The 12,435-nt window shown below is 39.6% G+C and overlaps 2 protein-coding genes across 6 annotated transcripts in view; one reads left to right on the forward strand and one right to left on the reverse strand.

Moving 5' to 3' along the window:
• LOC108003939 (autophagy-related protein 16-1) overlaps positions 1-12,435 on the reverse strand; it is a 490,268-nt gene that overhangs the window by 237,979 nt on the left and 239,854 nt on the right. The gene's annotated exons all lie outside the window — the stretch shown is intronic.
• LOC108003938 (uncharacterized) overlaps positions 1-12,435 on the forward strand; it is a 193,918-nt gene that overhangs the window by 170,870 nt on the left and 10,613 nt on the right. For both annotated transcript variants that reach the window (XM_028669762.2, XM_017066527.3), the window contains 2 exons: positions 5,295-5,631; positions 7,999-8,664. In XM_028669762.2, the coding sequence (XP_028525563.2) occupies positions 5,295-5,631; positions 7,999-8,664 (1,003 nt within the window). The remainder of the gene's footprint in view (positions 1-5,294; positions 5,632-7,998; positions 8,665-12,435) is intronic.

Raw genomic sequence — 12,435 nt, forward strand, 5'->3', positions numbered from 1 at the left:
GGAATCTGGGAGAGAAAGGCTCGGTTTATTCGGTGGGATTTACAGGATAATATAAAATAAATATTATCAATATAAATCACGAACTCGTTTCAAGTATTAAATATTAATGAAACGTGGAAAGACCAAACATATAAAGTCGCATAAAGTCGAACGAAATCCGCGCAATATTTAATTTCGACCGCAAACAACGGCCGAAATTACGCGTCCATTTCTTCGAAAAAATTGCGTCGCGTCAAAGCGGCTTAAACACCGGCAGAAACTCAATTACGGGCGAAAAGCCGCAAGGGGTTGTGTACGCCGTTAAACGGTGCTCGTTGCGTACCGTTGTGAAATTATTATACGAAGGAAAGGAGTCGGCGCTTGAAGAGAAAGAAGAAAAAATAAATAAATAAATGAAAGAAAGAAAAAAAAATTCTCTCCCCTCGCTTCGAATTCACTTATTCGATTTATTTATTTGAGCCCAGCCCAGCCTTTCCCCGTTTCCATCCCCACGGCCGTTCCATGGAAATTTAATGCAAGTTAGATGCGTCGAACACGGTCGATTCGTATTGAAACGGCGCGCTGCGAATAATTTGAGATTCATCGAGATGCACCGGGCCGAGTCACTTGTAATTCTTTTTCCGCCGTTCCCTCCGCCGTTTTCCTCGAAGACTCGTCTTACTCGAGTCGACCCCCTCTCCCCTCCCTCCCCTTGATCGGCGTTGTCCTTTTTGTCTCTCCATTTGCTCGAAATGGGGCGGCGAGGAAAGATGGTAGGTAGGTGGAATTACGATTGGCGAACGGAGCGACCGAGCAATTGTCCCGAAGTTGGAGTGGAAAAAGGTTGGGGTGGAAGGGAAAGAAAAAGAAAAAGAAAGAAGGAGGGATGCGGTTAAGGGCGAAACGGCGCGTCCCGGACATCGCTCCGTCGAAGTTAACTTTGCGTTTAACATCTGCCACGAAGGTTAAAATTTCCCTCGAGATTTACTCTAAGTTGTACTCCATTTGAGGAGAGAGAGAAAGAGAACAACTCTGATGGATTTAGCGTGAAGAATGGAGAAAGACGGGGCATTCGATAGAGACCGAGTCCTTGTTTACGCGAGAAAGTATTTTAGAAAGAACGATTATGGAAAAGGAGGACCACGGTTTGAACATTTTTTTCCAAAAGGAAAATTTCGATTAATTAAGCTTGAAATCGATTGAAGAATTAAGATACGTTCTAGCAAAGCAAAAAACTTGAGACAATTGTTGACTCAATTCGTATTTAACGTATTAGTGAGATTGTAACGAGAAATGAACATTTATCACGTAACTTCTTAATACTCGGCTAATAAACGCTATTAAAATTAGGAAAACTTTGAACCGCTACAACTCCGAAGATAGTGACTTTTTATCGACGAATGAACGATCGTTGGAACCGTGGAATCTTCCCCTTTAAAATGCTTTTTGATTTATCTCGATACGACTTCCGGTTACCGAGATATCGTCGTGTAAAGAAAAGGGTAATTTTTAATCGTTTACCATCTCCGTCCTTGTCGTTTATTCGGACCTCTCGCTCGCGCCTCGTCTCACTGACCTATTCCAAACTCCAGACAAGCGACAGACGCGATTCCTGGAAAAACGTAGTAAACATTTCCAAGAAAAATATACAGGTCATTGACTCGCGAGTCCATTCGTAATCTTTGCACCGTTTTTAAACGCTATGGACACTTTGAATCTTTATATCTCTTGAGTAAGTTTGACGACGAAATTTTTTGTTACGTTTTTTTACATGAAAGTGAAAGTTCTACTCGTGATGGAAGCGGTTTGTTCTCGTTTTAAAATTAGCTGTTTTGTAAACTTTGTAAGAAAAATATAAATTTTCAATTTTGCAACAACTCTTTTAATAATATTCCTTCAAACATTCGAGATATTTCGCAGAAATATTTTTCTTCCGATTCGTACATGCCTGATGGAATTTCGGCGGAGAGCAATCTAAAGAATCCAAGTATTATGGATAATCTATAACATCTATTGTTATTAAATTCTCCCCATAATAACATCGTAGAAAACTCGAAGCTACAACTTAATTCTACCTAGAATCATTGTCCCTATCTGTCTGTCTATTTACGCATATTTTTTAAAAAGAATTCTACGATCCCACCCCATAAATATCCTAACTATTTAAAAAATTATAAATTCGATAAACAGAGATTAAACAAGAAATAATAAAAATTAATCGAAAAGTTGATTTACGCAGGTCGAGAATGAGATGCGCGACAATTTGAGGAAAGTATCGTTTCTATTAGATTGCGTAAATCTTGTCGCGTTCACGATCAGAGGTCGGGTCAGCGAATCGGATAAAAGTTAAATTCGCGATAAAAGCTCGATCGGCGCGCGCGCGCCCCATTCGTGAAATGAATAATAAACGCAGGGGGAAGGGAGGGGCCGCGCATCGCGGGCCAATTATTCGGATAGCGAACAATTCTGTTGAAACTTGTTGATTTAACGAACGAATAGTCAACTAGATACGTTCGATTACGGAAACCCTTCATTTCTATTTGTGCTGTTTCATCAAACGATATCGTTTGAATTTGATCAGCTCGATGTTGTCGCCCGATCGATAAAAACGGCCCGGACGAGAGTTACCACACACGGTAACTCGACCGATACGTTCCCAGATCTTGTCGCGGAAATTATCGTCCTACTCGACGTGATATATGATATTATGCGAATCGGAATTTCACGTGATTAGCTTCTTCACAATCATCGACGATAAGAATACATTCGTTATCGTTAAAATTTTTATTTTCAAGTGAAGATAAATAACATCCGATTCTCGAGGAGGATAACGATTCTTCCGCGAAATATCGATTACCGACCCGATAATACACTTGTCCCCTTCGTTGGGAAATATTCGATGGGAATGGGAATATTTCGATAATCGCGGGACCCGCAGACGATTCGATTATACGTTCGATTCAATGGCGGCGTTTATCGCGACGAACCGCATAAGGGCGCGGTGATTTTTCGACTTGAATTCCCACGGACCTGAGAATATTGAAATCATAACGTACCGGCCATGAATATCATTCAGGTCTTAAGGCAATATAATCCAAAATCGATCGAGCGGCGTAGAATAAATTTGCCACCTCTCCTCCCATCGCTTTGAGCTTGATGCTCAAACGGATGAGTGGAAGAGAGAGAGAGAGAGAGAGAGAGGGAGGGAGCCATCAAGTTTGGTTAGATCACGACGATTCGATATTCCAATTTTTCACCGAATCGAAGCTTTCGTTTCGATGGATGGATAGAAATTTTATTTAACGTGGTCGCTAATAATGGGGAGATGCGGGTATGGCATAGGAAATGGGAAAAATTATAATATGAACGGACGTAAAAGATTAATTAACCGGTCTGACAGATCGGGATGAAATGGAATAGAATAAAAAAAAGGGGGAAGGGGGGTAATTTTAAACGGTCAAAAATTTAATTTAATATTTAAATCGGGATGTTGTATGGAAATTTCGTATATTTAAAATGTGTAATCACGGGTAAATTCTTATTAATTAATATTTTTCGACGATTAATCGTTATAATGTGTAATGAAAGAATTAAGCAAATTACACATTGAACAAATTTCTCGTTACGAGGAATTGCAATGAAATCAATATTCACCTACATCAAAATACGATCAATATTTAAACATATTTTGACGTGTATATAACCATGGTAAACATTTATTTAATCGCATTTCCTTTCATTGTAATACAAGCTTCAAATACAACCAAAACCAATAATAAATTTGAGTGAAATCAAAATAAAACTCTGTTTGTACATACTTGAATACCTTTTTCATTGCTTATTTAAATGAATTTACCATATTCTTGAAAAAAAAATTAAAATCGAAATTCATAGAACAAATTAACCGTGAAATAATAAATTTAAAACCAAAAAACTTAAACTTACATGATCAAAAAAAATAAAACTTTCATGCAAAAATTTTATATTACAATTTATTACCATTCCGAATAAGTACTTGCAACGCGTAATTCCTATCGTATTTAAGCCTAGAACGGGCAAAAAGGGGAACAAGGATGAGCAATCAGAAACGTAACGTCCCTATTTTCGGTCCAAGTCGTCGGTATCACGTTCATCCCATGCGGGCATTAACGAACACGGGCAAAAAACGAGGGAAAGGGACGGGAAACTGTCCGGTTGACTCCTCTGTGAACGCTGGTAAATTAGTGTTTTCGCGGTTCAACTATGGTGGAACTATTATGGCGCAATAATCCACGTAATAATTGCCTCGGCCAACGGCGACCGATCGTTCCTTTCGAAAATAGAAGAGAAACCGAAGCAATAATACCCTCGTGTTTATTTTGAACTGCTGTAAAGGAGATCGAGCCGTAAACTTTTCTAAACGCAAGCGTTTCTGTTTCACGCCATTGAAGAGGCGCGGAACAATTTCATCTTGTTTCGTAGATCGTCGTAAGGAAATATCAACAAGAGATAGAGATTCGAGACGCATCGATTGCGTGCGATTCGTCCCGGTGTTGCTTGTGTTTATCGAAGACAAATACAAAGCGAGAGAAAGATTGGACGAGCGTGACGAAAATCGAGACTGGATGGAGCACGCTTATGGAGCAGTTGAAATTTAATCCCAAACATCCAAGTTTTTCTTTCGAAGAGAGAGAGAGAAATAAATATCGATTTTCGTGATATGTCAATCCTTTCTTCTTCTAACAGGAGGGAAATTTGTAGCTCGTTTCAGAAACTTTTTCAATCTTTGATTTACTGCGTTTGGTATATTTTAATACGATTTTAAAGTGTAAAATTTCCATTAAGTTATTGATAGAATTCGTGTAATCGTGAGATAACGACTTTTTCAACTTGTGCATTTGGTATGCAAAGAGAAGTAAAAATTATTGCTTCAACGAGTAAAATTTTTTTTCCACTTTTTGTTATTATTTCTCGTTAATAATGCATAGTGCATTGTGTAACTTATGCGTGTTATAATCAATACTTAAAACGTTTCACGTGTAACGAGACTACTTTTCGATCATTTAAATCGGAATAACGTTTATTGTCAAAAAGTTTTCACATTATACACATTCGACTTCATGCTCGACAAAAATATTTTAAACGGACATTACAATACGTTGCATTTCCAATTAATTATCACAAATAATATGCCAATCAAATAAATCAAATTTTAAATGATTTATTAATCGTCGATATTATTACATCCATCAACTTGTTTCTTTTATTACTAATATCATCATAATACCATCGTATTAAAAAAAAATCACAAAAATCCTTAACCATTTTTGCTTCAGATCTGCCAATTATGCAAACGCGACGAAACAATGCGAATTATCGGACATGGACCGGCTGACCGTCGCCGGATCGAATGCTTTCCAATCGTCCAAGGGATTCGACTATCTCGAGAACCACTGCGTGGACGAACCGGTGAAGCTTTGCGAATTCAAGAAACTGTCCGGCCGTATTTTGAAAACCGTGGATTCCGTTTACCAAGATGTTGGCAGCACCGAAGAGTGCCGGGAGCTTTGCTTGAATTCCCCGTTCCGTTGCCATTCCTACGATTATGGCGACACAGGTGACATGGTATGCCGTCTCAGCCATCACTCCAGAGCCACTCTTTCGGACATTCAGGTGAGCGATTTTATAACGCGAGATATCCCTTTGACTTCGTAATTATTCCTTTATTTCCGAGTGAAATAGTGATCAAGTTTTTTTCTTCTTGCAAAAAGTGAAATATTATTGGAAATATATTCTCCAGATCTTGTTTTCGCTTCGTGAAATAATGACCGACAATGATTTGTGATCGTTGCGATCAAGATGAAGGATGAGAAGACGAGAGAAATTGATGCAAATAATTTCATACAGTTATACACTCTTTTTTAAACTTAATAATAGAGCTACCTCGATTCTATCTCTATTTTCCGTGTATCATGCTCAATGAATACGTTTGAACGTTTGAAAAATTGAGAAATCCTTCGAGATGATCGTAAGCAGATCGCATTCAGGTCGGAGATTGACTTTTTTGCATAAATGATCACCTGCGCGTTAACAGCGTGCATTAACGGGTTATAATTCAAAAAAAAAAAAAATAGGTCAGACGGAATACACGTCTGTACGAAGTGAATTTATTCCATCTGTACCCTCCATCTGTCATTAGCATCGATTCTACGCGGAAAAAAAAATCTTCTCGATAAACGATTAGTTTCGCTTCACATTTCGCAATTAAAATAAAAATTTAATATTCGAAATTTCACTCGTACATTTTCCAATCGACGAAAAATAACAACGATCCTTTATTAATCCCCTCTTTAAATTTAATCTTTGTCCAAATTTATGATATTTCCTATTATTATTCGTCGACAAAATGGCAGATGTACATCCGGATATATCTACCTGATATTTTCAACAACCCCTCTCCGACAAATTTCCGTTCTTTCCGTTCTACACGTTTAATAAAATTGTTCCTTCAACGATTGTCCCCCCCGTCATGCGAAATTTCGTTGCGTCAACTTACTTTAATTTATTTGGCGGGGATGGTAAAACAATTCGACGTCAATTTCGTGGGGATAGAATTCGGTTGGAAATCGTGGACCGCACATTTCCACACCGCCACCTCCGTACCTCCTCGTGAAAGGGCCGGCAGGGATTTTCTGTAAACGTGATTACATTGCACACGTGGAAACCGGGTCGAACAATTCTCTGTGAGAACGCGTTTCGTGGAAAATCGAGTTTCCATCGCAGATGCTTACCCTGTGACTGGGGCCTGTGACTGGTCGGGCTCTTCAGCTTACGTGCATACGGCGCGCCCTGAGAAACTCGAGACAAAGACTTTTCTTCTCGCCAACCTGTTGAAGAATCGGCTCACTCTATTTCCACTACCGTTCGAATTGAATCACTGCCGCTTCTTTTTTTTTTTTCATATATCGTACGGATTCTTTTTTCCCTTTTTTTACCGGATCTTTATCTCACAGCGATTCGATATACGAGATATACGGTTCCTTGGAAAGGAGAAACGAAAGTGGATCTTTCATTTATTTCAATAATGTCGAAAATTGTAGAACGAGTTGAAACACTTGGCGGTTTCTCGTATAAAATATTTTAATTATTGGGATATATATATTTTTCTTTTTGCTAGAAATCGATTGTCTTCTGATTGGACGCGAATTGGATGGTTGCATATTCTATGAATTTTGAAATTTAATTCGATTCTATATTTTTATTTTATTTTTTCATAACAGCTTTTTCGAAACTTTATCGTTAAAAATCAGAGTGACAAACTCGTTTTCTACGTTGTTATTAAATAAGTATAATCTAAATAACACGTTATAATAATTATGTGTAAACAGATAATATCACATGATTTTCGTGAATGAACGAGTTCCATCGATTTGATACATTTGGCAATTTGTTCGAGGTTGTTACGATAAATAAGGGCGCATTTATGACAATTTTAGTTCTATAAATAGCGGATAATTATAACACTGGTTAGCTATTTTAATAGAAATATGCAAATTGTTATTACTCAGGCGACCCAGATTATCGTATTATCGAGAAGAATTATCGAATTAGCATAACCGATCGATACACGTACGTACCTAATAGTATCGAATGACAGTTTGTTTACGATATGCAAATTACAGTCCATATTTCATAAGACATTTTTTTACTTTTCTTTCTCTTTCTTTACCACAGCATGCATTTATATACATATAAATACCCCAGTTTATAATCCAGTATATCAATCATTTTGCCTAATAGGCCGAGGCAATAATCGCGAAATTATGCGCGTCGCGTATGATACAACGTCGAGATAAGATTCATTTAATAGAATAATATTTGTAAAGTCGCGAGAGTAATTTAATCATCCAATTTTTGTGTCTGAATCCGAGGAGCACGCATACTTCTGAGTGTAATAAAAAAGAATTTTGGCGTCTCTCCACGAAATTAATATACGGTATCTCCTAAATTCTAAAAAACAATAATTACAAACGTTTCCAGGAACCTTATCTGGACGTGCCGGAGGGATCGACGTACGAGTTGAGCTCTTGCTACAACGTGACCATCGATTGCCGGGCAGGTGACATGGTGACGAGAATCCAAACGAGCAAATTGTTTTACGGAAAGGTGTACGTGAAGGGGTCGCCGAATTCTTGCGTGCAGGACGTGAAGGGGGCGCTGGAGTTCGAGCTGAAAATGGCTTACGACGATTTGGAGTGCAACATAAGGCAGCAGGGGCTCGGCCGTTACCTGAACGACGTCGTGATCCAACACCACGACACCATTGTCACGAGCTCCGATCTCGGCCTGGCCGTCACCTGTCAATACGATCTCACCAACAAAACCGTATCGAACGAGGTCGATCTCGGTGTACACGGTGATATAACGCCCGCCCTGTCCGAGGAAGTGATCGTCGACTCGCCCAACGTTGCCATGAAGATCACCGATCGTAGTGGAAACGAGGCAATCCCGTCGGCCGAAGTCGGCGATCCGTTGGCCCTCAAGTTCGAGATACTCGACCCGAACAGCCCGTACGAGATCTTCGTACGCGAGCTGGTCGCCATGGACGGCGTCGACTCCAGCGAGATAGTCTTAATTGACTCGGATGGCTGCCCCACCGATCACGTCATCATGGGCCCCCTCTACAAGTCGGCCACCACGGGCAAGGTAAGCTCTCCAGGCTAATGCTTATCATTTATCCTCGCGCCATAACTGCTACCACTCTCGGTGATGAAGAGAGAGAGATACATCACGAGGACCTTCTCTCTTTTCCTCTCCAAACAGGGAGAAGGAACGTGTCAACAACTCGTTCGCACTCGGCTATCATTTTTGCGAAACAAAGTAACTAAAATACAGACGTATGATTATTATATACTGGTCGATCCTAGTAATAATTTTCTTCGAGTTTCTTCGAGTCGATGGTAAAAAAAAGAGGAAGAAAGAGCGATTCTAATTTGACTGATAGAGCTAATAGAGGTGCTCGATCGAGATAACGTCGATACAGGCGACCGTTATGGGACCGTTTGGGTTCTCTCTCTCTGTCTGAGACGCGGAGTAGCGGAGCTGGAAGAAGCTGCGAGTCAACAAGTCGGTCCAACCGTGTGCTAATCAATCACTCGGTCGGATTTTACGACGGGAAGCAATTTGCTCGAGCCATAACTGGTCGCAACGTTGTCTTGCCCGCTTCGTTGATGCGTTGATAGCAGCTTCGGGGGATCGTTATTATTTTCACCGTGTAAATGCCGGCTGTCGCTCGAAAATTTGGAAGGTAAACAGCTCTTCGTCACCGAAGTGGTGATATATATATATATAGGAATATTATGCGAGCTAAAAGTCAAGTGTTGGATAATTGGACAGCTGTTGCAAATTCATCGATGGATATTTATCCGTACGTGTATATTCTTTCGAATGTACGAGAATCGAAGAGATAATATGTGATGATAAAAAAGGAAAGAAAGAAAGAATTAATTCAAGCATTCGCAGTTTCTGTGACGCTAGCAATATCGGTGATGTAACTTAAAGAAGCATTTGATTACTATCAGGAAAAGAGGACAAAGGGAAGAGGAAGGCAGAGTAAATAAAACTCCCTCCCAGGAGGGTAACCTGGACCGATGTATTTCACTTACCCCTTAATGCAATATCACTTACCATGTGCCCCAGAGATATTTCCATTTTGATCATCTGTTCGCAAAGAGAGGAGTAAGGGAACGAGAACTATGAAAATCAACGATACAACGATATATTCACTGCTTCCATTAAATTCCTCCACCTGTACACTATGCATTCATGCAAGAAAAAAATTCTATCGAAGAAATTTCCACTTATAACGTATCGATAACGATAAAGAAATCGATTTAATTCGCTTCTTTTATATTTATATTTATATCTCGTGTAAGGAAAAGTAGTCGATATGCTTTCATTGGTCAAATACACGTCGAGACGTTGATCAATGATCGAAGCGGCCACCCGCAATCAGACGACACGAGATCGATGGATCGACGATTCGAACGATTCGCGTCGAAGTGTCGAAACACAGCTGAGTCATCAACGAAACGTAATTCCAAAGGTACACGCGCGTGTGGTTTGACGCGTGTGCGACAAATAACAAAATAATGTAAATTAATATCATAAACAAGAGATAGAGGTATCCCCCCATTTATCCACTTCAAAGGTTCTGGAAAATATATATTCCAGACTTATCCACCATAAATATTAACGCTTCGTTAAACGTTATTTATCGTTCCCGTCAATTGTTTCCCCCCCTTCCTCCGTACCTGTTCAAAGAGATGCATTAATCATCGAAACACACACGGTGTCGTTTAAAATTCGGTTTAATGGAATTAGAAAGTCGGGCGGCGGAATGAACTTTACGACGCATCAAGACGAGCGGCCGATTATTAATTATAGCGATCAATTACGCGTGGAATTTCTTCGTGTGATTCGCCGAGAATAAGGTAAAGGATGTAATGAATCTCGCGGTGAAATTGCGAAATTTCAATTACAGTGATCGACTCCTTGTTATGATTTTACCGTGGACGGTAAGGTGGAAGCTTGTTGAAAATAAAACGTCAAAAGGGTTGATACGCCTTTAATCATCAAGAATGATGATGGCGCATGACTGTCCCAACACGATGCGAGAGATCTTTCTCGCGGTAATGATCATTCCTTTCGCATCAGGAAGCGTAAAATTAGCTCCCGGGATCGCGTTGACGAAGGAAGGATACAATTTGTTCGACAGAGGATTGGATTATTCCGGGGAATAGGTTGGAACCTGACCATATTGGTTAAATCGTAAGGATTATATAAAATCATTTTAAACGATTAGAAATATCAGACACTTTAGATAAATTGAGAATGAAGCAGGATTAGGTACTTATCTGCACGATAAATCTATTAAAGCTAGATTGAAACTTTTTTCGTTTATCGGGTATCAATATCTGGAAGAGATTCAATATAACGTAATAATTTGACGTATATAACGCGTGCAATTTTTTTTACTTGTTTCGATCGTGCTGAAGTTTCATTAAATTCTAGAATCTCTTTCGTTTCGTGAAAATGTATATATCGTGAGCGTCAAATTTAAAAAAAAAAAAAATAGATTTTCAAAGTATCGAAATCCTAGCTTCCCTTTTCATTAAATTCTCGAATTTTAATGGTACGCGTTTTCGCTTTATTTCCTTTCAACCGGTGCTTTCGGTGTAATTGAAAATCAATTAAAATACCTGGAGATTATATTCCCAGCAATAAGAAGCCATTGATTTTAACCACGGTAAATCTCGGCTCATTAACTTTTTTTTCCCGTTATTGAGCTCGAGACAAGTTAAAAATAAAGCACTAGGCCAATTTCAATCGCCAAGCCACATCGACGAATAATGACATACGACTATCCTAACGACGTGAAAGATTATTTCAGTCCAATAATGATCGTTCCTTCCGCGTATGCCGCATAAGGAAGCACAAAATTAGCTCCAAGACTGTATTAGCACGTGGGGAGAGGAGGGGGAGGAGGGAAGGAAGGGCTGGAACATCATTAATTCTTGCAAATTTTATCGGCACGAGATCGTCGCCCGAGATAAGGAAACTTCACACGTCGTATGATTTAAGAGGTAGCTGTCACGATCACGAATGATTTCGAGTTTTCTAGCCACGATATAATTATGCTCCTTAAGTGAACTTCTCGTGTACAAGATCCATCCGCGCGATAAGCTCTTGAACCTTTGGCCATTTTTTCCCAATCGGCTCGAGTTCCTCATCAACCGGCTGGAATCTAAAGATCGTTACCGATAATATAACAGTATTCCATAGTTAACAACGTTATGCAATCGAAATTTTTCACCGAGCGACCCCTGCCTTCCTTGGGGAACCTATTGTCCATTTAAACCTTGACCCAACCGATTTCTGATCGAATCGTGTACCGATGATCCGTCGGTAGAGGAGTCAAAACAAACCGATAATATAACGGTACTCTGACGACGATTGTGCAATTCTTAACAAGAAACAACTTCCTCTCTACAAGAAACTATTATCCGCCTAAAATCTCTATCTAAAGATTACAAGAACGCGAGTTTATCTTAATTTGCGCGTTATTCAACAACAAATCCATGATTTTTCAACGAAACGAGAGACTCATTGTCCACCTAAGCGTCGAGCTGACTTGATTTCTAAGAGCAAGCCCATCCCGTTGAACGCGATTAATGGAAATTAAACCGATCGTTTAACAGTGTTCCATAGTCGGCAGTGCTTTGCCATCGAAATTTTTCACCAAACGATCTCCGTTTCCCTTAAGGAGGCTATTGTCCGTGTGAACCTTGACCCGACCGATTTCTAAGAACGCGTCCATCGTCTGGGATCGATCGATACTGCGTATTACGTGCGATTGATGGTTTGCCTGTCCGAGGGGGTAAAACAAACGGATCGTTACGACATAGTGGGAGCTAT

This window comes from Apis cerana, linkage group LG9 (assembly GCF_029169275.1).
Source record: "Apis cerana isolate GH-2021 linkage group LG9, AcerK_1.0, whole genome shotgun sequence".
Classification (NCBI taxonomy): Eukaryota; Metazoa; Arthropoda; class Insecta; order Hymenoptera; family Apidae; genus Apis; species Apis cerana.